At 37.5% G+C, this 27,506-nt stretch overlaps 4 protein-coding genes across 4 annotated transcripts; all 4 read right to left on the bottom strand.

The window, feature by feature from the left end:
• Positions 1-828: 828 nt before the first annotated feature.
• Positions 829-2,810, bottom strand: LOC116290679 (GDP-fucose protein O-fucosyltransferase 3-like). Its single transcript, XM_031697783.2, has one exon. It carries the CDS (start codon positions 2,783-2,785, stop codon positions 1,436-1,438), a length of 1,350 nt encoding a protein of 449 aa, XP_031553643.2. The 5' UTR covers positions 2,786-2,810; the 3' UTR covers positions 829-1,435.
• A 1,355-nt stretch (positions 2,811-4,165) lies between these two features.
• LOC116290700 (putative ATP-dependent RNA helicase DDX10) lies at positions 4,166-15,740 on the bottom strand. Its single transcript, XM_089038297.1, has 22 exons — positions 15,560-15,740; positions 15,250-15,310; positions 14,699-14,829; positions 14,211-14,291; positions 13,812-13,889; positions 13,326-13,446; positions 12,884-12,998; positions 12,323-12,356; positions 11,705-11,767; positions 11,362-11,466; positions 10,549-10,711; positions 10,217-10,301; positions 9,923-9,986; positions 9,554-9,591; positions 8,775-8,862; positions 8,343-8,431; positions 7,523-7,565; positions 6,815-7,087; positions 6,499-6,615; positions 6,003-6,242; positions 5,786-5,853; positions 4,166-5,706 (listed from the first exon to the last, which is right to left on the bottom strand). Exons 1-22 carry the CDS (start codon positions 15,689-15,691, stop codon positions 5,577-5,579), a joined length of 2,319 nt encoding a protein of 772 aa, XP_088894423.1. The 5' UTR covers positions 15,692-15,740; the 3' UTR covers positions 4,166-5,576.
• Positions 15,741-17,373: 1,633 nt separating this feature from the next.
• Positions 17,374-22,631, bottom strand: LOC116290701 (uncharacterized). The gene is made up of 3 exons (XM_089038535.1): positions 22,443-22,631; positions 18,742-19,097; positions 17,374-18,652 (listed from the first exon to the last, which is right to left on the bottom strand). Exons 2-3 carry the CDS (start codon positions 19,078-19,080, stop codon positions 17,858-17,860), a joined length of 1,134 nt encoding a protein of 377 aa, XP_088894661.1. The 5' UTR covers positions 19,081-19,097; positions 22,443-22,631; the 3' UTR covers positions 17,374-17,857.
• A 2,581-nt stretch (positions 22,632-25,212) lies between these two features.
• LOC116290675 (steroid 17-alpha-hydroxylase/17,20 lyase-like) lies at positions 25,213-26,949 on the bottom strand. Its single transcript, XM_031697777.2, has one exon. The coding sequence runs from the start codon at positions 26,826-26,828 to the stop codon at positions 25,284-25,286; it is 1,545 nt and encodes a 514-aa protein (XP_031553637.2). The 5' UTR covers positions 26,829-26,949; the 3' UTR covers positions 25,213-25,283.
• Between the last annotated feature and the right edge of the window lie 557 nt (positions 26,950-27,506).

Genomic DNA, 27,506 nt, shown 5'->3' with positions numbered 1-27,506 from the left:
TGATTCCGTGAATTCGATATGCCGCTGAATAATTGATTCCAATGAAACACAGGATAAAAATTTGCATTGGAACAAAAGGAGTCGGTGAACAGTGTGAGATAAATAACTTTAGCGTGGGAAAAGACGTCATACGGCTTTGGAATTAAGACTTATTGAAAACAAAACATAATTAACAAAAAATATTGGAATTTATGTACAACTAGGGAAAAAAGAGAAAAAGAAACGATAATTGCATAGTCCAAATGGAGAGTGTCGAGCAAGGACTTCAACCCCGAAACAAATATCGCACAACCTCCTTTTCAGAAAAGAAATATCGAGCAAACAAAAAAATTACGTGCAGGGGTTGTTCTAAAAAACTGAATATCGTGATAAATTCCTGCAACCCCCCATCAGTTATCTAATGGTTCATCCCTAATGAGCTTTGTTATCGTCAACCAACAAGGCGGCTGTGACGTAACATGCACCCAAAAAACATAGATCAACCAGAAAATGGATGTAAAAAAGCGGATGGATTGAATAGACCATTTTCGAATTCCAAATTACCGCTGTGTTCCTTGATTACAGACTCATTTACACAGGGTTAGCCTCGTATCATCAGTGTCTAAATATTCAAAAATACCACCGATAAAGTAAAGAAAGCACAACTTCAACAATATGAACACTTTGAAACTTGACGGACCTTGACTGGAACACGTGAATATTCTGCACAAACTCGAGGTTAACCCTGTGCAAATGAGTCTGTAATCAAGAAACACAGCGGTAATTTGGAACTCGAATATGGTCTATTGGAAATTGATTTCAAGGTTAAATTTCAAAATGACATGTTCAGAAATTGGTAGTATTTTTATTATTAACAATTTCGATAAAAAATTAACTGTACAAAAATATTATACATATTAATGTTTTCTTACACGAGATGTGACCTGCACATACAGGTGTGAAATATTCCTATGAAGTTGAACGAGGCTTACGTCAATTTTAAGAGAGAACCCTGTCTTGGCTTACCGTTACATATTCGATATTTCTTGGAGACAGCTCTGCCTCCCTCCCCTTAAAAAATTAGAATCGAGGGGTTTAGTTCCTGGGCGTAGCGAAGGGGGGGGGAGGGGGTGGGGGAGAGTTTTCTCCTATTTTGTTGGGGTACTTGTGGATTTTTGGGGGGAATTTTGACGCCAAAACGCGTCTCTTGTTAATCTATTAATCTATTATTTTACCCGAAACATGACTCCGTTCCAGTGCTGCAAGTTTCAAGAAAAGGTCGTTTGAAAGCAGCCATTTCGGATTAAACGGAACCTCGAAGAGGATCACTTCAATGGGATAAACTACCCTTAAAGTAAGTCGTTGATAAACGACTACTCTCTATTATAAGAAAACCACATCGTTGCTATAGCGACAGGATTGACCACGGTTGCCATAGTATCACTCAACCTAAATGCTATGTGATCATTATCCATAGAGCTATTGCTGCAAAGACAGCATAAATACCCAAAGTATAAAAGTCAAAATATACAGCACTTGGGTCTTCTAGGTTCCAGTCCTCGTAAGTCCTCGGTTTACACTTGTCGACCTTGAGCCCGTGATGAAGCTTTCCCTTGACCAGCGCCATACATACCTGACAGAACAAGGGATACCTAGGCTTCCACCACTGACCAATCACAGAGTCGCTTATATCTCCTAGTCCTTTCCATTTCCACTCTAGGTATTTATTATAAGCTGTTTCATTCTTAGATAAAAATTTCAAATATTCCGCTAAATGTTTTGGGCTCTCGAAGTCACCTGCTTTGATGACGGCGCCTTTTAAATTTCCCGGCAAAAATTCGTCGATTTTGTCGGTTCCCATGTAAACTGGTACCGAACCGGAAGTAAGTGCGTGGTAGAGTCGATCATCAACGAAATAGTCACAATCTTGGTTCATAAAAACCAGAGAAAATTTATAATATCGAGAAAGAATCAACTTGTGCTCCTTAAAAACATAACGGTTTTTTACCTTCCCATAAAGTCCGATCAAACCATCTTTATTCCTCAAGCAAGCGCCATAAGAATCAATGTCAATGTATTTCATAAGCTGCCGCATGTATTCAGTTCTGACAGGCTCACACTTTGAAAACACCGCTAGAACATCTCCCAGCCTCTTTTCAAACGGAACTGGCGGTGTAAGCTCGGGCATTGGGTAAATAGGAGCAGGGAAATCAGAATCCAGTCGATAGCTTATCAGTAGATTAAACTTGGACATGAGAGTTGGATCAGAAAGAGAAGGCGTGTAAACGGGATTCTCGTTTGTCTGTAGAATCCAAGGAGCGAGATGTTCCAACGGTGGAAGGTTCCAGATATCAGGTTCTCTGGCGTGGACCACAAAAGCACTTGCCTCGTGTGCTCTGTCTTGGTCGTTTGAAAGCTCGCACGGCACTGGACAATTCTTTCCCGCGTAGAAAAAAGGCCAAAAATGCGAATGATTGACTCCTGACTTTTGAACGGGAACTTTATGCCCTCTGACGCCAGACCAATATAAGATAAGTTTTTTTCTTGTAGTTTTTGGAAAATCTGTCTCATTGTATTCCTGCATTGATTGACCAGGCTTCGTGAATCCTAAAACTGGTTTTTCCACTGTAGTTTCTCTTCTAACAGGTTTTCTATGAGCCAAAGTGTCTCTATAAACAACTTCGTTGTAGTACTGCAGTAAAAATAAACAACTTTTCAGCACAATTAATCCTAAGAAAGCAGCAGAGAGCGTTTTCCTTCTACTAGACACTCTGAACGCCATTCTAAGCCGGGTCAACGTTCGCATAGCGCTGTTCAAACGAAACACAAGATTCCATGTTGATTGAAAGTCAGAAGGAAGGCGTGACGAATGAGGTAATGGTTTTCATGGACCATCAACCATAAACTATACCAGAATACCATATATAGCGATCCAACAGGTGGGGTATGGTACCAAGGCTGAGAATTCCTCTCGAATGAGATAAGATTTCATAGACTTGGTTGAACAAACACCCAGAATTGTACTGAAAACCTATCTTTACCGTACTCGTTTAATTTTATACTCCGAGCTTTCTAGAAACTTTTGAACGATCTTCAATCAGCGAAATAGTTTTATTAACTATGTGCTATGTGAGAACATTATCGAAATGGATTCTTTACCTTTACGTACCTTTGTTCCTTCCATTAAAACACCAACCATTTGATTAGTAACAACCTGTTTCTTAAATCAAAGAATATATATTTTCTAGATTTTGCTTCTTATCAGCGATATACGACGAACTTTCCGCCGCTGTCAGCAACGGATGTTTTCATATTCAAATCCAATCCGTTTGGTTGTTTAAAAAAAATTTTTAAAGTAAATATTGCATTCCAGGTCTCGTAAACAAATGCATGAATGAATTTAGCGTCGTTCAAAAAATCTTCCTATTTATCAAATAGAAAATATCCATGTAAATGAATTCAACTTTAAAATGTCAGTATGAGGTAATTTTGTATTCGGACTTTATCCAAGAAAAATCTCTAACCTTAAAGATGGTTTAGAAATAAAATAAATCATCTTTTCGCGTTTTATAATAACGTTAATGAATCGCCATAGGGCGAAGCTCCAGTCTTACTCTGAGGCTTACTGAAAGACAAAAGATTTTGAAGTTAGAAGTCGATTTTTTTTTTCGGAGGGAGGAAAACCGGGAGAAAAACCTTCGAAGCTTAGGAGAGAACAAACGCCGAGGAACTCAATTCACATGAAGGGTTTTCGAGGAACGAACGCACGACTCAACTACAGCGTTAAGGCGGCGCATGAAGCAGAACACACTACTTATGGCTCCCTAAATCGACTGATAAAGGCGGGGTAGAATACTCTTTTAGGAGGCACCTTTCGGGAATTATTAGAACATTTTCTTTAATAAGATATATATTATTATTATTATTTATATTATACGAATTTGTGACGACTTTACAGTCATTCAATAAACTAATATTCTAACTGCTAAATAATTTTCATTGAATGTTATGAGAATAAGAAAACTACATAGCTAATCAAAACGGTTTTCTGAAGAAACATATGAATCAAAAAGTGTCCGTTAGCTAAAACTTTCTGAGAAAAATTCAATCAGTTATAAACTCAATAGGAGGAAATGATCAAAACAGTAATCTAAAGGCCAGACGTTAGTAAAACATGGTAATTGGATAAATAACACGCATAGTTTTAATCAAATTTTCCGGTTGATTTTTTACGTTGTCCATGAATTTATTTTTCAGATTTCATTTCTGAGGTAAATATCTACTTTGCCTAAAACATATATTTTTTGTTTTAAATAAATATTCCAGAAGTTTTTGGGAGCTAAATGTTTTCACAACAGCCACTGTGAGTTCGACACGTTAAAGAATAAATGTTGGTATAGTTTGATTGATATGCTTGTATCTTATTGTTGTCGACAGGGCAGAAAAACGGGTTCTACTTTCGACGTGTATGCGTTGATAAGCTTTATATTTCATAAACAGGCTCTTTTAGGGCTGATTACCAAAATGCCAAAATTTGGTGGAAATTTAAGGAATGCGTATTCTTTGAGATATAACGTCCTGAACATTGGGAGAGATGATATTTTGATCAGCACAAAAACTAACATTTTCGCTAATACCTCGAAGTAGAATTGCTGGAGGTTAGCAGAATTTTGTGAAAAGTTTAAAGCACAAGAGACACGAATGAAACACTTAACGTTTTTTAGCATGCAGCCTTGTCGTTTTTCTGCTCTGTCATTGTTGTCCTTAACAGGTGGCTTGAATAGACCAATTCGGCTAACGCAATGTTTTACCCAATTTTAATATATTCTTGTTACACTTTTCTTTGTCTATTCTATTAACATACCATATCGATATCAGTGCTTCATTGGCATGTAAATATAATGTAAAAAGAAAAGTATTCCCAGTAGATTTGAATTGGGTAGAACAATGCGTTAGCCGAATTGGTCTATTCAAGCCACCTGTTAAGGACAAAAAAGTCTTTGAATCTCATTATCTGCTCCAAATGGTGGTCAAACACTGACCACCATGTGCTGTCAACCAGAAAGAATTCTATTGAAAACTTGTGATTAAACTGATGAACATTCCCCACTAGAGAAGAAATGATGCAAAAAATGGTCCTGATGATATTCAATGTTAGAGGTCCAAGTTCTGGGCACGAGTTTGCCTTGTTTAGAATGCTTGAACAGGCGATGTTAAGTGATTGAAAAAATACTTGCTAAGAATTTTTTTCACGTTTAAAAAAATTAAATTCCCAACAAAAGGCTGCTCTTCATCTGACAGCTTTTTTTCAGAATATTTGATGCACTTCTTTCGGTAACCCTGTGTCGGTTGGGGTGGAAAGAGACTGATCTGTCCATTCAAAACTTGTGATAAAGAATATCACTGGCAGGCTATAATAAGAAATCGATTCCCTAAACGGGAGTGCCTGAGACGATAATCCATCTTCGTTCCCAGAGCCTGCGCTATTGCCAGCCAGCGAAAGAAAACACGCGTTGCCTTCCGCTGGCTGGCAATAGGGCAGGCTCTGGAAAAGATAATGAGAAAAAACACAGGTGTCCCATAAGAATTCTCCTATGTTATGACCTTCCTTCGCTCAATAAATGAAGAGCCAGCTCTTCGTCTTCCATAATTGCCGCCCTGTCATTCAATCCCTCATCTTCATCCTCACTTGATTCGCTTCTATGTTTCTTTCTTCGTTTCTTTGATCTGTTGAAATGAAGTCGAGATGTGAGCCCAAAGGCCAAAAACACAGGAAGCCCAATGCATAAGAAATAAAGGTAGATACCTTGGTTCTTGATTATCTTCCTCTTTACTGTCTTCTTCGTAAGCTACGGCTAATCTGATCTCGTTGTCCTGGAAACAATCATGTAATTAAATTAATCAATCAAAAGACGAAAAGAAGAGGAAATTCATGTTGAGTAGAATAGTTTGGCAGCAAAAAGTTTCTGAAAAACAATTTTGAATTCAAACGCAAGGGAAATTTACGAAAACAAAAAACACACCATTTCTTCATCTTCCTGGTTTGCCTTTTGTTTCTTCTTCTTTTTCTTGTGCTCTTCACGTATTCTTTTCTTTTCCCTCTCCCGATCTTTTTTGTCCGTGATCTGTAGTAGTCTGCGGGACTCCTCGACAGAAATCCCGCCAACAACCCGACCATCCTCTTGACCGAGAGGGACTGGTTCAATATCCTCTTCTTCTTCAGATTCGTTCTCTTTTGGTGCTGGGTCATTGCTGTACACAACCTTAAAAAGATATAAACGTTTCTTAGCTATTTATGTTGCAAGTATACTCACGAAATGTTTTCGAGCGGTCACGTGACAACCGCCATTTTGGCAGAGGGCATCTTCATCAAAACAATTTCTTGCGTCATGTCAATTTGAATTGTGACTTGCTAAGCGGTGGTCTTCTCTGCGACCATGCCGAGGATTTTACAAGCAGTCATAATTTTTCTTTTTGATTCCCGACTATCACGTGATTAGGTTACATGAAATCACTCACCTCGCCTTCCTCGTCGAACAATATTTTCGTATTCATCTTTATTTTCTTGTTGACTAGTTTCTTGACCTGTTTTATCTTTGAGACAAGTGGTTTTTCTTTCTTTGAGCTCTTTGGCTTCTGAAGATGAAACAAAATTTACCACAGATTAAATACCACAGGAAACCCAACCATTTATTAAAATCATATGAGCAATGAACTTCCAAATATTTTGATGGCGCAAATTCATTATTCTATTTTTGTAATGAAAATTTAAAATATTTAGACATTTTTTAAAATAAATAATTTTTTAGTAAAAAATCGTTCATATTATAGTTACCTGTCCTTCCTCGGGCTCCAGGGGCATGGGTACTACATCAACATTCCGTCTCTTTAAGGTGATAACTTGATCATCCTGGTCAGTAGTATCATCAATACCACTAAAACTAGCTTTAATTCCGTCTGCGTTATCATTAACATCACGATCTTCTTCAGACTCCTCGTCGTCGTTACTGTCGCTATCGCTATCACCAATGTCGACGCTTGAGAAAGGGAGTCTGTCATGTTCTGTACTGCTTGTGGTGGATTGGGTTCCGAATTTCTTTTCTGCTTTCTAAACAAAGCAAGGAAATCCAGAATAAGAGATTTGCATGATGGCGTCATATTTTCCTTTCGAATTTCCTTTTTTATTCAAATTTATATTGTAGTAGGACACTTTAGTCCAGTTACGAAGCCCGTTTCGATCCGCTCCTACAGGCTGAGGTCGCGGAGGAAAGAGAGCGGATCGAAAGGGAGTCCACGACTGGACTATAGGACACTTGTGTTAACTAACTGAACAAAAGAAAGTGTACAAGGGATTCTGGTAGTTGTAGTTAATGACGCCATAATGAGGCCCTTTTAGGGATAAATTTCAACAAGCGAAACAAGTATAGTGTTTGCACTTTTGTATTTTCCAAACCATTGCTAATAAACAAAGGAATAATACTTAAGAGAACGAAATGTGATCTAAAATGGGAAAACAATGACTTTGTTATATTGTATTACTAACCTTCATGAACCTTATTCTTGGTGTGTTCGGCAGACCCAACGACCTACACAGAAATAATCAAATACATTTTTTTCTATTATAATACAATCAACAAAATTACTCGATTCTGATTGGACAAGAGGAGTACAATTAAATCCCAAACTGTACTCTGTAGAGTCCCAGTTAAGTTTCTCAATTTTGTTGAGTGTATAATAAACAAAAAATAGCACAATCTTCTCGTACAATTTGATTTGGAATTTATAGACACTTGTGAAGGCTCGTCTAATTTTGAAAACTTTCAAAGCATCACTCGTATCTATAAATTCTGAATTGTACTCAAGGAGATCTATTGTTCAATTCAACATGTCTGCCACGTGATAAAGGTCCAAAACAGAACTATTAATGGTCCCGCATCATAATCATGCTCTAAATGTTTGGGGTTTCCTTTTTGGTCAATCGAAAAATTACTACAATAGGTATTAATGATTAGTATATGTAATAGGACTCCATGCTGTCCAATTACGAAATAATTGGAAGAGGAAAATTCTGAGGACTGACAAAATTGGATGAGGCCGTAGGCTGAGTCCAATTTGGCAGTCAGAGGAATTTTTCGAGTTTAATTATTTCTTGATTGGGGAGCATGAAATCCCATTACCTATTAATTATATAGCTGCCTAATTAATCCCATATCAACAAGACCTGTCTAATTAAGAAAATAATTGGACAGTTACCTATATGGGATTAATGAGAAGCTGTATAATTATAAATTTAATTGGGTCCACGTCAAAATAACAAAATATGTATTGTTTGCAGGAACTTTGAAAAAGAGAAAAATACTTACAAAGCAAACTCATCAACAGGTAACTTGTGTGCATCAAAAATCTTCTTGTTGGACTGAAGGAATACTGAGCGTACATAAGACACGACAGTCTAAAAGAAGAAAACCACATCCAGTCAAGGGCGGATCCAGGGGGGGTGGAGTGCAAAGAGGGGCTGAAGCCCCCCTTCAGCAATAAAAAACTTTTAAAAAAGAATTAGATGCTTTTTTTAATGCTTTCCGTTGTGTTGATGGAAGAAACTCAGTTCGCCCCCTCCCCCCAAAAAAAACACAATTAGCCCCCCCTAAAATTTTGGCTGGATCTGCCCTTGCCAGTATCCAACCACATCTCGTATCTAAGCTCATCCTGTATCCAATCACAAGCCTTATCATATCTCGTCCAGTATTCAAGCATATCCCAACCTCTGTCGCTCAATATCCTAGTATTATACAAACCTTTTGTGCCCAGTGCTTCAGTTCTTGGTCCTGTGCGCAGAATGCATCCAGTTTTGCTTTAATACTTGTTAACTTCTTCGGATTAACTCTACAAGAAAAGTCGTTAGGTGGTAAGAGAAAGAAAGAATGATCACAAACAGCACTAACAGAGCTCAACACTGATTAACTTTTTCAACACATTGTAAACAAGATGTCAAAAGGCGGAAAAGTCTAGATATGGACTCTTAGATATGTGGAAGAAAAACTTATTATTTTAGTTGCTATCGTTCTGGGATATACGTGGGAAAATAGCTTAAGATTTGAAATATCAGTTGGCTACCTCGCAATCGACCCTAAGACAGCATGTTAATTTGTTAAGCCACAATCAGAGAATGCTTCGGTAATGGAGCAAAATTCTCTGGCTTAAACCACCATTTATATCTCAGTAATAGGCCTTTTGCAACAACAGGTCATGTTTCACGTCTCTTTTTACGGGGGGTAGGGTCATGTGATTTGTTGTTGCAAAAGGCCTATAGTGGACAATAAAGGCCCGTCACTTGGACCTTGAAAGAGGAGGTTCGTTTTTCTACCAATCTTAGTTATTTTTTTTCTTTATCTTTCAAATAACTTTTCTAACCAATCCTAGTTATGCCATTTCTTGAAATACGATAATAGCGCTAAACAATATTTTGTACTCCTACAAAGGTGGAGGGGGATGGGTTTGTTTGAGCCATCGAACCACCCCTAGTGACGGGCCCGCAATAAGCATAGACTAATATCAATAAGTGCATCGTAACTACCTTATCTTGTTTATTGGAACCTTCTTTTCTTCAAGAGCCTGGAATATAATTAAATTTCTAGTTAGTCCTTAATTGATAGTTTCTGTTGCTATTTCCCACAAGCCCCACATTTTGAACAAATATGCCAGAATATCTTAGAACTTAAAACTCTGATCCTAGAAAATAGATAATTATAAATTGTTTCAATAGTTTACTGTCCTGTGAAAATAAAATAATATCAGCCCATAATATTTGTAGTACTCTTCAAAAAAGATACTGTTTAGTTGTTTGTGAGACAATATTTTAATTCCACTGGGAAAACTGCTGTGATAGTGACTGGTTCGCTGTTGTCTGAGTCAGAACGATGAATTGAACAGTGAAACAAAATACCTTTAACATTTCTGGTTCTTCTGAAGGCAAAAGCACAAGTAGAGACTGTCCATCTTTCTGATATCTAAACATAAAATCAAGAAAACAAGACTGATGTTTTTCTTTTCTTTTCTTTTCTTGAGCAAAAGTGTATCCATACCTCCCCATGGTGGGTGATTGGAATTGCCAAGGGGTGGGGAGGGTCTGAGGGGGTATATTGTGTAGTTCCAGAAAATATCCATACCTTCCCCACAGAGAGGGATTGGAATTTCCAAGGGGTGGGGAGGTTCAGCAGAGGGTCTGAGGAGTAAATACCTTGCTGTTCTTCCAGCTCTGTGTATGTATGTGTTTGCATCTTCAGGACAATCTAATTGGACAACCCAATTGACAGCAGGAAAATCTGGAAAAGGAGTACCAAAAATATGAAAAACATTTATTATTAAAGCTAAGTGTGTGAAAACTAAGGAAAATGTACAGTTTAAAGTGAAAAATATGGAAAAAATGTACATCATCAAAATGGGTGTCAAAAAAAAGGAAATATGGCATACCTAATTTTGGACTGGTCAGCCTCCTCCCCCCTCTAAATAATAACAGGTCCCCAAGGACATTTGTGCATTTATGAATTTACTGATTATTATAGTCCATACCTAGTCCTCTTGCTGCAATATCAGTAGCAAACAGAACACAGTGAGTCTTTTTACAGAATTCATCATATATTCCAACTCTCTTGAGCTGCTTCTGCTTGCCATAAAGAGCCATTAATGGGATTCCAGGACGAAGACGACGAAAACTCTCATAGATATACTTCACCTAAAAAAGATATCAGTTCTATATATAAATTTTTTCATAATCAGAATCTGTAAAAAAAAAAAAAATCCAAAATGTTCTACAATACAATACGATACAATACCATAGACTTTATTTAAGAGGGTAGCACTTAACAGTTTAGGAATTAAACTGATGACCCTGTGGTCCTCTAAAGCCAAAGTAAAAAAAGTAAAGCTAAAGTTTTAAGCTCATTGGATGTAACAATGGTAACTATGGGGATGCATATCATAACCATTATTTACATTTAGGTCTTGTAATCTCAAACTCCAGCCTTCTAAGCAGACCTTCTTAGAGTTGCCACTATGCAATATCTTGTGGGAAGAAAATCGTTGCATGACAGATACAGTATCTTGAATATACAATGTACTATTATCTGAACTTGACACACAAAATAATTGGGACCCCATTATTGGAGCCTTGTTCTATGGTAGGTCTTTGCAAATATGTACTACATGTATTGGTATATTTTACTTAAAAACGAAACGAAATGAATCAAAATAAAAATAAATAAATAAAATCTCCCATTTTATCTGTGAGTTAGCTGTGCCCTGACTCTGATCAGCCCAGCGGATGTTTCAGGATATCGATAAAAATTTGAAGTTTCAAAGAATTAGGCAAAAATTGAACTCTACCTGTTTACAGCTCGATAAAAACACCAAGATCTTGGACTTCAGATGATTACGAATAAAGGAGTACAGAAAATTTATTTTGTCGGGTAATTCACAAACGACATAGTTCTGCAAAGATATAAAGAGAATTACTCTGTCAAACCACAAGTAAATAATCATCAAACATTGGTACGACTGTTTATGATATAGAATACAAATAATTTTTTTAGGATCGTGGGGTTCCTGTGCTTAAAGAAGTGCAGGTGCCCAGCTTTGGTGGTGTGTGAGTAAGTGAATGGTGGGCAGGTAGATGGTCATAGGTAAATGAGTGCAAGGAATTGAGTAAATCAAATAATCATAAAGGTACCTGCGTTAGCCTTGATGGTGTACTGGTTTTTGAATTCTCATGAACTGAAATGTATTCTGGATCCTAAAGACAATAGTATATGTTAAAGCGCAAATCTACATAGGTGGATTACCTGTGGTTTGTTATTGATTTTATATAGATGGGTTACCTGTGTTGTAATCAGTGGTGATAACTAGTAGAGTACTAGTGTGTTGTAATCATGTGAGAAAGCACATGGAAAAAATGAAAAATTGTAGTGTGTTCGATTGTGAATTGCTTACTATCAATCACGTGACTTTTTGGAGTTGACTTGGGGGCAAACAAGCGGTTGACTGGGGGGCAACTAGCGGATGCTAAGTCAAAACATATCAAAATAAGTCCTCAAACTATTGTATTTGACTATTTTCACTACATCAAACCAGAAAACAAGAGATCAAAACAACCTCCAGGATTCTACAAGCCATCAAAGAAGAGCTATTACCGGAAGTGACTTCTATTGATAGCAACCTATAAATCGGTCTTGAAAAGCGTGAGATTTGGAGTTTTAACAGTTTTAACAGTATTTTAACATCAATAAGTAAACTTTACCAACTCATTAAAAAGGACAATTGTGAAAAAAATTGTGAGACATTTGGATACCTTTAAGCTTAGTCTTGCCAGATCCTTAACTGACCTGGACACATAAGATATTAAGGATTATAAAATAAATGAAGGATAAATATATAAATAAATAAAAATTGGAAACAAATGAATATCTACCTTTTTTCAATCACTCTTTTCTAAATTTATCACCTCCATCTACTCCCAACTAGCCCACACTAACTTATTCATAGGTTAAACTCATCGGCACTGATGAATTGGAGGGAGGTGCCTGAAAGCTGTGTCAGGTTGCGCTACTACTCACAGCAGGAGGTAACCATGGCCGCGCAACCCGTTCCACCTCCAGGCACCAGTCACACTGACCGAAGTCAGTGGAGAATGATACTTACTTGATAAAGCCAACCAATGATGGGTGGGCAGGAGGAATAAAAGGCAGCAATCAAGCGCAACGTTTTGATCCGCGACGATCAACAAACGTAGCATGCCATGGCTATGAAGCCCCCAGCGTGCCTTGACTTTAACTTTGCCTACATTTCCTTTAGCCTCATGTATAATGGATATATTAATTGTACGATAAAGAAAATTCAATTCCTGACTCACTTTGTTTGTGTTGCAGAAAATAGTAATGTCTGCCTCTCTGTCGGTAGATTCTCAATGATTGCATTTAATGTTGAGGCAAACCCCATGTCAAGTATTCTATCTGCTTCGTCCAACACTAAAACCAATAAATGAATGTCACCTTAATAACTGCTGGTGGGTAATGTAAGAAACTAAAAACTCAAAGTAAGGTGCATCATGGGATAGGACAGGGTGTAATGATTGTTGATAGGTAATGCATTACACTTACCAAGTACTGTACTTAAAGAGAAGCACACTCAAAGTGAGGCGTATCATGGAATAGGACAGGGTGTAATGATATGTTGATGGGTGATGCATAATATACTCACCAAGTACTTCGAGAGAAGCAACTCAAAGTGAGGTGCATCATAAGATAGGACAGGGACATCTAATGATATGCTGATGGGAAATGTAATATACTCACCAAGTACTTGAAGAGAGGCGCACTCAAAATTAGGTGTTTCGTCCATGTGCTGAAGTAGTCTCCCAGGAGTACACACAACAATATTTGTCTTACTGATTCTACTTTGTTCCTCTTTAAGATTCTACTCATGACATAAAATAGAAATAAAATAAAATTTACACAACAGTAGAGTGCATACCATATATCCATCAAAAACTTAGTAACAAATTGCACAAATTTGCACAAATTAGTAAGCTCAGTACACCTCATTAGGACGTATGTAGACCTACAAAGTTTTGCACTAATTTGTACGATATTTCATTGATTCAACTTTTTCACAGAATGATATACATGTACGTTATGCACTCTATACTGTTATTCACAATTATGACTCGACCTTTCAATAGTAGCTTTGCAGCTTTCACGTGTTGATTAATTCAATGAGAGCAAATGAATGAGCATTTTGCTTCCCTTGTCTGCTGTAAGGAAATGTTACGATTAGTTTACCTTTCCTCCAATGACCAATCCAGCAGATAAATCATGTCTGCTTCCAACTTTGACAATAACTTCAAATGTTTGGTAAGCCTGAAGTAACAAAATAAGGATCCTTCATGTAAAGCTTTGACTCGCTGTAATTGTGATTAACTAACATAATATTGCTATTTATTTACCATTTTCGAGTTCTAAATTACTGCTGTGTTCCTTGACTTACCTCTTGACTTGTCACATTATTATCATTATTATTATCATTGTCATTATTTATTATATTTATATAACGTATCTGCTATTTTTAACCCTGCTATGCATTAATGAAGTGTTAAAGTGTGATTTGTGATGTTACATGAATAATATGAAACAGACATCAGTTGATTACAAAACAAAAAGCTACAGTAAAACAAGCCTTACCAATTCTCTTGTTGGGGATATGATCAGTGCTCCCATTCCATCAATGGATGACCACTTTTGCCTCCATAGTGTTTCAATGACCTTTAACATGAAAAACAAGATGTAACAGCCCATTTCCAAGTGTGGGTAGCATGGGTGGCGTTCGCGGCTAATGCGTCGTCTTTCACCGCTGTGAGTCCAACGGGTCGGGTCGCTGGTTCGAGCCCTGCGGTCGCCACATGTGAATTGAGTTTGTTTGATGTGTTGTTCTCTCCTATGCTACGAGGGTTTTCTCCGGGTTCTCCAGTTTCCTCCCTCCATAAAAATCAACATGTGAGTTGAGCGTTGTGTGCATAGAATATTATATGTAGTGGTAGTGCGTGTGAGTGAAAAGTGTCCCCAATTAGTGCGAAAGCGCTAGAATGACTAGACACTTAAATAAAAGTGATTCATTTATTTTTATTTATTTATCGTAGCATGACTAATAAATAAACTGCTCTATTACTTACAGGTATCAGGAATGCAAGAGTTTTTCCCGATCCTGTCTTGGCAGCTCCCAGCACATCACACCCTCTGAGAGCTGCTGCAATCCCTTGTTTCTGGATATCAGTTGGACTAGAATAACCAGCTTTAGTAAGACCTACAATCAAAGAACATTGTTTCAATTTTAGGAAGCATGGTTGGCATGCTGGTGAGAGCTAGTGCTCACTTCTCCCCTCTCCCCCTCAAACCAATATGACTTGGACCTGGACTCGGTGTCGTGAGTAGAGTTTCAAGTTGGTTCTTTCCCATGACTGACACAAACCTTTGGCAAGCCCCAGGAGGGTGGGGTGGGATTTGCCTGGTTGATAGTGCTTATTCAAACTTTGTACAAGCAGCTCCAGGTGAACCTACGAATATTACTGATGCTTGTGCTCAAACATACTGAACCATAGTCTCCCTCTCAGCCGCTAGTACCAGTGTCACACAGTAGCGGCTGCCAGAGATACTAGTAAAACCAAGGCCTACACCTAACTGACACCCAAGCTGATAAATATATTTTCCCTGATAACCACATTACCTTCTATTGTCCGTTTGGAAATTGGAAAGTCTGAAAATTTGGACACTAAAGCGACATCGATCTGCAAAAAACATTATTTTGATACTCTTATATTCTTTCCAAATGACATAAAAAGCTGATAGGGAAACGATTAAAGCTGTATATTAACTGTAATAAACAATTTTAACTATAAATACTACAAATAATAATATATAAAACTGGATTTTAGTATGAAAAATTAACAAATTTCCACAAGTTTATCAAAAGTTAGCAGTCACGTGTAAACAAGGTTGACATTTCTGTCCAACTTTCCCCAAAAATAACACGTTACCTCATGGCGCCGTTCTTCTAGCTCTTTCATTTCTTTTTGCTCACTATTCCAGGAGGCTTTTAGGCTTATTCGTCTTGGTTTTTTCACTTTTTTTCTTCCTTCGAGTGAAAACCTCTTCTTTTTGTCCGCCATTTTGAAAACACGTTTAAGCTGAGCGACCAGTCCTTGAAGCTGATCGTGTGAGACTGAGCACTGCATGGTGATTCTTGACCTAAGGGGGAGGGGTACGGTATCTACTCGATATCTTGCTTAACTTTTAGCCCTATAAAGATGCCACTTTGAAACACAAGATAAATCATTTAAAATTAAAATCCTTGAGTTTATATTAACTGATAACTGACAATCCGGTTTAATGTTTGGGGCCACCAATCGCGTACCCCTTGAAGATACCGCACGTGCTAAGAGTAAACAGCTTCTCCTATTGCACCCCTGAGAGGGGGAGCGACTTTTGATTTCAATCCCTAAAAGATACGACGATTACCCCTGCCCTTAGGTATTGTCTTCATGTCTCATGTGCCTTGCAACACCAACACCATTCGTTATTCTCAGAGGCTGTTTCAGAGTATCAATAATTTGAACGATTTATTTATTTGAAGGCATACTGCCAGTATTAGTCTAAACCTACTTATGGTCTATCACAACTTCTGCACTCTGATTGGCTGAGCTACAAGTGGTCTATTAGCAAAAAGTGCCGGTTTTGAACCTAATTTTAAAATCGTTTGTATCCCTTTATTTGAGCGATTAGTAATCTCTTTTGGAAGCTTCACTCTCCTCAAAGACAGATTACAATTCTTCGTTTGTACATGACGTCATAGCCGCTTTTTGACTCCCAATTGCTATCAATCACGTGACTTTTTGGAGTTGACTGGGGGGCAAACAAGCGGTTGACTGGGGGGCAACTAGCGGATGCTAAGTCAAAACATATCAAAATAAGTCCTCAAACTATTGTATTTGACTATTTTCACGACATCAAACAAAAGGATAAGAGATCAAAACAACCTCCAGGATTCTACAAGCCATCAAAAAAGAGCTATTACCGGAAGTGACGTCTATTGATAGCAACCTATAGCAAAATGCTTTGCGAATTTTCTTTCTTATTTAAAGTTGTATTCCCTCATGAGAATAACAAGAGAATAGTAAGACAATTTGTGCTAATTAACTGAACAAAAGAAAGTGCGCAAGGGAGTCTGGTAGTAGAGGTCAATGACGCCATCGCCACTTGAAACGTCCTATATGGGCCACTGTCAATGAATATACCTTATTCGTGGCGTAACAATGTTTTCCCAATTCAGAGTGACAAAACTCCATTTTCTTTTGTTTAATTGGTCTTTCAAAAATTCATGAGTATCCCAAAAGATACGAAAGGAATAATGATGGTATCCCGAGAGCTTATAGCTGTTCATTCCTCTAGAGGTTTGTCATACAAACCAATATGGCTGATGAATGATTGAAAACCAGGAATATAATGCGAGGAATATAATGGAAGGAAGGAAAAAACGGACATTTGGAAAGAAGAAGGAAGAATTAAGGAATGCAAACGAAGAAAGGAATTCATTTTACCAATTGTCGTAAATATATTTACAACAATTGAAGAAAAAATATAAATACCATGGCCAAGGGTGGATCAGAGAACAACTGAAGTATGGGGCGCGGAGTTAGAAGGAATCTAAACACGTAAATAATTGCATACAAGCAAATTGACTGAGGGTTCAGCTATATCTTATGGAAGCAGGGGTAGTGTGTGCTGCTAACTCGTTGTCTTTCACCATCGTAGTTCAGTCCAAACTGTGCTCGAACACTATGGGCACGATATGTGTATTGAATTCTTTTAATGTATTGTTCTCTCCTATGCTACAAGGGTTTTCTCCGGTTTCCTCCCTCCGTGTAAAAATCGACATGTGAGTTGAGCGTTATGTGCACAATATTGAATGTAATAGTATTGGCAGTCGGAAAAATGTCCCCAAATTCGTGCGACCATGCTAGAATGACAGGCCCCTTTAAGACGACTGAGTCTCCAAAATGACCCATTTTGAAGACAAACTACATCAAATGGAAATAAACTTGAAAATGCACTTAACAGGGAAAATCTCCAAAATTTTTTAATGCGCGTCTAGTTGACCTCTATGTGTATCTTGTGAGCCAGCAATACCTCAGCGGAATCCTCCGTGACGTCATAACGTCAAGCTCTTCGTGCTTTGTCTAGCGCTTTCGCACTAATTGATCTATTCTTTTATCAAAAATTATCAGACTGTTATTATCCTATAATTAAGTGAAATTAAGTGAATTTCCAAAATTACCCTATTGCTGTTGTCCTAACCACCACTGTGTGGTAGACTGTGGTGTTGCAGTGCATTTGGAGATGGGGTTTACTTTACTATATACTCTGAAGAGGTCCTCGCTAGATATTGTGCCAGGCACAGTAAATCCACATAAACCACGAGAGACGTCCAGATGTAAATGCAACTTATCCCTTTTTTGATATACTGGTGCTTTGGTCGAAGAAAACTCATTTCCTCTCAGATTAATGTAAGAAAAATTGAAACAAGATCCACTCCCCTCATAGAAAATGATGTCAAGATCTCTTTTGTAACCAATTAGAAGATCAGGGATCAGAGATGATCGGCTTTTTTCATAGTCACACGTGGCTCTAAACTGGGAGGCTTTGTTTTGTAAGTACTGCATATCGCTCAACGACAGACGGTAGTCGTCCCAGCTTGGTTTGAGATGATTTCTGGGAACATCCTGAAAAAAGGCTTTTTTCTGGTAATGCTCATTGTTAGCAAGAGCAAATGACTCGATGAGAGTCCAGGGCTGGTTTGGACTTTCAAAAGCACAATAGACGGGTACGGTAGTCTTGGTATCATTACGGGTGATAATGTAGGTACCATTTGCTGGCATGAAACCTGGTGCAGTTACTTTCAACACATCAATACAAGACTCAATCTTTTTCTCACAGACTTTTCCAGAGTGGGTATTAGGACACTTGCAGCTGAACTTGATTTTTGGTTTCTCACAATGTTCTACACAGGTTCCTCCGTTCATACAAGGCTGATTTCTACAGCAACCATTATGACATACACCCGCAAGAGATTTCTGCAATGAATGCATGATACATCAGGCCAATCGGTAACTCACTCACAGACTTATGAAGTTTTTTATTGAACAAAAAAGTTAAAACCCACCTCTTTATAGGATGTCTGCAGTAGATCATAGTACACGTATCCTGTCTCATCTACAAAGCCTTCTGCCTTGGAAGCCTTGTCCTCATCCAGCAACTCACACCTGACATCTTTCATCTGGAACGCCTTACAACGACAGTCATTGATACAGGACGAGAAGCACGTGCGTGGAACATCAGTGGTAATGTTCTTGTAGGAGTATCCTCTGAGATATTTTCCCCTGATGACTTGATTGTTCTTTGGGAAAGATACCGAATAGCAGGTGCCTTGACATTGGAACTCACTGATCACGTGAGTGATGCATGATAACAGAGTGATGATCACGTGGATTTGGTCTTTCATTTTCGCCTGACAAGAAACTAGAAGTAAAATAAACAAGATTACTAGTAAACGGTTTTAGGTTTTAGATGCTCTGATCTAAAAACGCGGGATGCTGAAAAGAAAAGGAGAGAAGCGTAGGAAACGACGTTCATGTGCATTGTTCGCGCGCATCCTTTCTACGCATAAATTAAGTGAGCGCGCGCTCATCGTGAAGACGTCATTCTAATGTTGATAAGCAAAATATCATGAAAACGTCTTTGATCTCTTATAGCTCTAAAACAAAGTCGGGCACCCCCCCTTTTTTATTTCGTTTTTTGAAAGTACTCGGTAATACCTTACTTTAGAGAAAAGATTTTTAAAATCTGACGATGGGACCAAATCGAAATTACATATCTTGTGTATAACTGCAATAGAATTTCACGTAACGCGATGACTTCAAGTCCACACTTACAGCATAATAACATTTTATATTTCTCATTTTTAACACAAATTTCAAATGCTAACTAGTTATTTGGTTATTTTCTAGTCTTCTGTGTAAGATGGGGACGACCAATTTATTTTTTCAGTGAAATATGACTTATTTTTGACAGCTTTTCATGTTTACCTTGTTCGCGTGTTTTTACGGTAAAAAGGGTGAACTGCTACGAAGGAAAGTATGACAGTAAACATCCCTTTTCAGTCGAATTCGATTCGATTATCAACTTATTCGTATTCTTTTGTTAGGGGGTGTTCGCTTCCGGCTTTGTTAGCCAGAACAGTGAGGGGGTTTATTTTTTTCTTTAAGTTTCTTTTCTAAGTTTTCAAGCTTTCAAAACTTCTTACATTAGACCTACAAGTTCAAGTTCAAATTATTCACACACAAACAAGTACATAAAGGTAGTTACAAAAGAGTAAGATATAGATATATAGTTTAGAAATTACGGGAAATTCTAGTTATTATTAAAGAAAGCTGACTGAATTAAGTGTGTGTAGCTGCTGAAGTAGTTTAAACTTTAACAAACTTTAAACTGCAGTATTAGTTAGAAAAGATTCGATTATTTCTGTCAGTGCCTCAGTCGCAGGAAAATAATATTTTAAATTATCAATGAAGAAAGTTTCAAGAAAGCAATGATGAAATTGTTATGGGATGGACCGCTCTCGGTACGAGCTACGGGATCTTTATTCTACTTTCTCTTCATTCTATTCTCTATCTCTACTCTTCTGACTTAAACTAATTACATGAGCTCTATTTATAATAACTTCATGACAGGTGTCATCCTACAATCAATATGATATTATCGCTGAGTCTTGATTGGCTAATGGAAATAGTAAATTCCTAAGAGTGATATCTTATTAAAGAGTAATACGAGAAAAACATACAACTAAACATACCTTACACTAAAGATAAGGTCTACGAGGGATATTTATATCATAAGATTTAAAAGAATAGTGCTAAAATAACTAAGCAAAGGGGTAAAGAGTGTGTAGGGCGTAACCATAGGTGTACATGCTAATGAGAGGAGCTAAGAAGTTTACTTGTAAATTCAAAGCATACCATTATCTAAACTTGTGCGTGATGGTAGCCTTACTGAAATCTTATATCGATATTTTCAATAACTAATTGATCGTTCTTTATCTTGTTTTCATACGATAAGAAATAGTAATTAGAAAACTGATGTCTAGCTTTGTCTGTAAAAACATTAATTTTCTCTCTCATAACAAAATAACAAAACGCCTTTATGTTATGAAAACGCTTTTGTGTTGTTTTTTTATTTAAAAAAAAATGTATAGCCATTTTTTTTTAGACCGAGTGCGCAAAAGCGATAAACGAAACTGAGAGTATGAAATGTTCGTGCGATTTTCTCCAAATCTAACATAAGAATTTCCTTAAATCTTTGATATTTTGTTTGTCATGAATTGGGGATTCTTAGGAGTTAACAGTTTTTCTAGATCACATCTGAATCGCGCGCAATTTCATTTTTTTCCAATTTCCAATTTTTCTCTATTTTCTTGTGTTGAAAACTTTGATTTTGATAAAATATACATTAGTGCTAACTTAAAACCAAGAGCAATAACTTGTATAAATTCGAAAATGATCCAGCAAACAGAACATTGTCAACGCGACGATTGAAAACGTTCAGTTTGGTGATCACAGGCGAATCTGAATCAAAACACCGTACCTTAAAGTGCACATGAACCCTTTGACAATACATTCAGTACCGGTTCTGCATAAAGTAAATAGTTGATTGGTAAAATATTTCTTGATTTGAGTGACGCGTCTCTAAGTTAGGAAAGTTTATACTTCCAATATGTTAATGATGATGACGTCAGGTAAGGTATTTGAGTGTTTTTGTTGTAACTAGTAATACTTAATGCTGGTCATTTTGAAAATAAAAATTTTAAATAGCTTTCATGTAAACCATGAGTAAAATAATGATGCTTTTTAAATACTGTATCTATGAACCAGTTCGATTTTGTATATTTAATTAAGCCTTAATAGACGTCACACTCATTAGCATATTGGAAGTATAAACCTTCATAATTTAGAAACGCATCACTCAAATCAAGAAATATTTTACCATTCAACTATTTACTTCATGTATGATCAGTATTGAAAGTATTGTCGAAGGGTTCATTTGCACTTTAATAATTGATGCATTTTGCCGTGAATCTTACGAGGGTTGGACTAAAAGCTTATCGCAAGGCCTGAAAGCGATATAATTTATGCTCTTTCGGGGAGGTGGGCTCAGAGGAATGAGCCAACGCACTATTTTTTTACGAACGGTTTTTTTACGATAACAAACTTTCAAACACTTTTTGATATTGTTGTTGACCGGTTACGTCTCTAAAAAGGGAAAGCCTTCACAAGTGTTGTTATAGTACTATCGAAGAATTATCTGTTCGTGCTCCTGGTAATTCCCATTTATTGCAATCGAATTCGCATTCAGTTCTCAGAGTACAGAGATTGAGATCGCGCGGTTCGGGTCAGCCTCTAATGAAAATCTAGAAAACCCTCAAAATTAAGCACAGGGCATAAAACCCAATAGACTAAAAAGACGTCTTAACTAAGGTTAATAAATATTTCTACATAAAATACGATCAAAAACGAATCCCAATACATTCTCTCTAAAAGTACGTACAGCTCTAGAACAGAGCTTGGGCTGCCGCGCGCGCGGTGATAAAAAGGTGATTGAAGAACTAGCTTCGAAATTCAAAAAAAAAATCGCTTAAATGAAGAATAAATAAAACGTCTTTTTTGGAACAGTGGCGATGACCTATAGTTCTTAGGTCATGAAAACAATATTTTTTACGTTTTAAAACTGAGTAGAGTTTTTTCTGACAGTGAGTAATATTTTAAAGAGCGTTAGAATTGTTTAATATAGAAGACAGAACAACTAGTTTACCTTTTTAACTTTGTATAGTGGATCTAAGTTTCTGTGAGCTGCTTTCAGTACAGTTCCTCTGCTGGCTTGTCTTTCTTTCAGTCACTGCGCCAGCTGATATAGAATAAGTTCAGCCGATCTAGAAAGCTCGACACAAAGATGTTTTATGCCTGGGAGGGGGCCGGCAGTTTTTCAATTAAAACCAAGACATCTCGCCCCCCCCCCCCCCCGGCAGACCGTAAAATCTATAAACTTGACTCCCCCCGTTGCGAAGGTATTTCAAGTGACGTGAGTTATTATTTTCGCAAAAATTTTTTTCTCGCGATCTTGGAAGTTGACTTTTTTCTAAGGGAGAAAAGAAAAGAAAAAAAACTTTGTTTATAACTTATTTTACTTAAGTGTTAATATATATGTGAGGAACCATACCATAATTGGCACATGATACAGTGGGTTCCCTGCCATGGTATGTGTGTGTGTGTGTGTGTGTGTGTGTGTGTGTGTGTGTGTGTGTGTGTGTGTGTGTGTGTGTGTGTGTTGGGGGGGGGGGGGGGGGGTGGGGCTGACTTATTCATATTGGTCAATTTTCGAAATAATCTTTATCCCAATTTTGTAAAAATATATATCCCTAAGATAAATGAATGATAATAATCCGTAATTTTAAAATGCACAACAAATTATCGGTAATCGTTCCATTAGTGTTCAATAATCCGTATCCTTGCTCTCAAAAACCCCCATTGTTTTTTGTAGTTTCCAGGTATAAAATAATACTATTTCACTGTAGCTCGTTTCATACAACCTAAGAACTGGTTTGACAAACATGAAGATAACAAAACACTAAATTTTTCAAATCATTTCCTCATCGGGGTTGATCGCATAAATTTTGCATGAATCAATGCAAACAAGAAAGAAAGGCACCTCATTTTTTCCACGTGTAGAATATTTATTTACGGTTTCTGCACGTATTTCTTTTCAGCTTATGTTATCAATTTTTTAGCGACAGAATTCGCCAAAATTACAAGTTTTTCTATAAAGACTACGCCAAATTCGAAAGTACTTGGTCTTGTACGATTTCCTAAATACGCACAAACCTCACGTACGAAAGACGTACAGAAAATTTCTGCAAGGCAAGTAAATTAGAATTGCTTCGCTTTTGCAATTCTTTCGCTGGAAAACATTACTCAGAAAAATATATAAAGGAACAAAAGGCTGCCGAAGAAAGGCCAAAGAAATATAATTAATATTAGCTAGAAGAAATGAAAATAATTCAATCTAGCTGCACCAGTACTTTTGAGGTCAACAGTCTCGGTTGACTATAACGTACTTTAGTTCGGCGACTTTATCGATTCATAAATCCTTGAAGGTTATTCCTTGAAGATATTCCGAGGTCTTGGAGGGTTCAATAGATATGAAATACTTTCATGGATTTCATTACTTGTTGGTCTTTAGCCTTCGATTTTTCTCTGTGTTCTTAAATTTCTCAACGATCTTTCTTTCGTTTCCTCCCGGATTGAATCGGTTTGTGTTCAAGCTTGCTTCGCGTTTTGTGCGACCTTTTCTTGTATTTCCATTGTCAATGCTTTTGTCGAAATTGTAGTGCTCGTAATCGTCGAAGAAATCTTCCATTATGGTTTGCAAAAGCTTGATATCGCTTGAAATAATCAAGATCTTTGAGCTTATAGACCACCTCCTTCTCGAAGTCAATGAAGCCTCGAATATCACGGAAACCTCTTGAGTGTCAAAACAAGTCCAACCGTATGGCATGCAAATTAGATAACTCGATTACTGATTGGTTAACAATATGTCAGGGGGTATTTCCATAATGATAAATGACGTAATCTATAACTGAAAAACAAAATAATAATAAATTTCAAAAAATTAAAATTAAAATTAAATAAATAATAATAAATTTAATTTCAGATATAACCAACTTTACGAATTTTTGGAAAAAATAAAATTTTCTTATTTGCACAGCCGGACAAAAACGACGCAGAACGAATAAAAAAAATCAAATGTAGGTTTTTGTAAGAGTTTAGTTTTATGCAATATTAATAGTGCACGTCTGATGGATTTGAATTACTTTTAGTTTCGATAGTGAAGAAAAAAATCGCAAATTTGGCTGGTAGAGATTGCTTCAATCCCAGGCAGACTGGTTATGGATGATTTTAATATCCGCACATTCTTTCTCCATTACGCGTTGCATATATAAATAAGCAAAGAAATTACATTCAAAAGTTTTAGAATGGTCAGATTCTGGCTTTAATTGCACCCTTCCCCCTTCTCCGTGGTTCGGGAATGATTTTTTGGACAATTTTTTTTAGAACACGAACCGGTGATGTATAAACGGATAATGAAAAAAACAAACACGTGCTTGGAAACCAACTTTCGAAGCTTTCGGCACTGTAGGTATCGAGACATGATATTCATAGAAACTGGGGAAAAAGAAGAAACACAGAGATCGATATGAAGGACGCAGGGGATAATGAGAAGGAAAGAAGGGAGGACAGGAACGAACAAGGAATTACGATTTGATACAAGTTTTGGGACCCCTGCCCTTCCTTCTTCTTCTTGTACTCCTTCTTGTCCTCCTCCTCCTTCTCCAGTCTCTTCGTCTTATTCTACTATTCTTCTCCTCTTCTTCTCTCTAGCCTCGCATCCTCTCTCTCTTCTACTTCTTCTTCTCTTTTCTTCCTCTCTTTTCGTTCCTTCTTCTTCTTCTTCTTTTTTTCTTCTTCTTCTTTCTTCTTTTCTTTCCTTCTTTCTTCTTCTCTCGTTCTTCTTCTTCTCTTCTTCTTCTTCTTCTTCTTCTTCGTCTTCTTCTCCTTCGTCTTCTTCGTCTTCGTCTTCTTCTTCCTCATTGGCGTATCATACTGCAGTAGAAGTGTATCCCTTAACTGGTCTCGTCTTAACCATAACTTGCTCGATGGCAGGTTGAAGCACAGCTCCCCCGGGTAAGTGCTTCAGAGGAGGCACAGCAACGCCTGCAGGATTTTCAAACGTAAACTTCTGCAAAAGGTTTGCCAAGAATAAGAACAACTCACACCGTGCGAGGACCTCTCCCATACACGCGCGAGGACCTGCACCAAATGGCAAGAAATAACCTCCATCAGGAAACACAAACGTTCCATCGGCATCCAGGAACCTCTCTGGATGAAATCTTTCGGGGTCCTTCCAGAATGAGGGGTCGCGGTGAAGGGCCCATATGTTGACTATCACGGTAGTTCCTTTCGGTATATCGTACCCACCAATTGTCGTATTTACGGTTGTCATATGGGGAACTGACAGAGGCAATATGGATGTATAACGCATTGTCTCACAAATAAACGCCTCTAGATAAGGAAGGCTTTTCCTCGTGTCAAGCCTCACGGGTCCTCTCCTACCAATAACTGTATCAATCTCCGCATGGATCTTTCGCTGTATGTCAGGAAAATGCAGAAGATATAGCACAGCCCAGGTTAGAGTAGTCGCTGCAGTCTCAGACCCAGCGATAAAAAGTGTCGTTATAGACGAAATGAGGTGCTTATCCTGCAAGTACTCGAGCTCTTTCGAGTTTTCCTCTTCGGCTTCGCGCCTCGCATTGAGAATAACATCAGTATAATCACGCAGATTATCCTTGTCAAATGTTTGCTGATGTTCGCGGTATTTCTTGCAGAGAATCTCACGCCAACGATCATTCGTGATCTGTAGTTGTCTGACGTCACCACTAACAGGCAAAACGAACCTGAGGAAAGGAAACAAATCGACCAATCCGCGAGCTGCAACAGTACTAAGACGAAAAAGCTCAGCCTGTAGTTGAAACATCTCTAAAAATTCTGGGTCCCCGACGTCAAATCTTGACCCGAATATCTGGTTGCAAATGACATTCATGATAGCTAGGCCTATTTCAATTTTAATGCGCGCAGGTTTACCTAGACTTTCCTTGAGCTCAAGCCTCGTACACAGCTCAGTGATTTCTTGTTGAATGATCATTTCGTAGCGATTCGTACCATATACCTTTATTGTCTTATGTGCAAGACGTCGGTGAATCTTCCAATGGTCACCATAGTCAATCAACACCAAAGGAGGGTCATCTCTGAGGGCAATTTTGTAAAAATACATCGAAGGTCGCCCGGCGAAATCTGAGGGCTTCCTAACCAATGCCTCTCTGATGGCGTCCCCACTTAGCACGACCACGAGCTTTTCTCCAATGTAAAGACGAAACACTTTGCCATATTTATCAGCGAGATCTTTTAGACTGTTTTGTAGATCTTGTCCCAAGATGTGTAAATTCCCTATTAGAGGCAGAGGAATAGGTCCTGGGGGTAGATTTCTGCCGACAAATTTGAAGAAATAGTAGTAGACAAGGATAGCTACTACAGTGAATACAGTAAATAGCGTTATTGAAGGAAGCATAGTCCAAAGGTGGCCCATGATAGATGCCGTACGACTGAGAATATATAGAAATTACAAAACTTTCTTTGACTCCGATGTCAGATAGAGGGATATCAGATCTAATGTTATTTGATAGCCGATAATGATTGAAGTATAATGATTGACCGATACCAGGAATGTATGACGTGAAATTGGAAAAAATTCTCTTTTAGACAATAGAAAATATTTCTAGCATCTTAATTTAATCTATAATATTGTTTCTCTCGGAAATGACCTCATTTTAAAGAAATTATAGTGCTTATAATTCTCGATTTTGCATTTTTTAAACGACGGGGAAGATGATAAAGCGTCGCGCAAGTGAGCGTGACACTGTGATATTTAAATTTAGTCCTATAAATTTGAAAATATAAACGAAGGATTGCTTAGAATTGGTTTAGACTTGAAAATTGTATTTTTGATATAATACTTTCTTCAATTAAGGAAGAAATCCCAACGAATTCTTTCGTAACTCTGTTTTGTTCCGACAAGCCACGCTCTCATGACGGGTCACTGGGCATTGTTCGTCTTATCGGGGTAAGGGGTAGGGCTATCTTTTGTAACTTCAAAAAATGGATCAAATTATTTTTAATAGCAAGTTTTCTAACCTTTAAATGAAATAAAATCCACAAAATTAATCTTGAATATTGTCTTACGATTATTAAAATAGTTATATTATAG

This window comes from Actinia tenebrosa, unplaced genomic scaffold (assembly GCF_029948245.1).
Source record: "Actinia tenebrosa isolate PJP-AT-01 unplaced genomic scaffold, QUT_ActTen_1.0 PGA_scaffold5__44_contigs__length_20552954, whole genome shotgun sequence".
Lineage (NCBI taxonomy): Eukaryota > Metazoa > Cnidaria > Anthozoa > Actiniaria > Actiniidae > Actinia > Actinia tenebrosa.
This window is presented reverse-complemented; position numbering and strand designations above follow the sequence as displayed.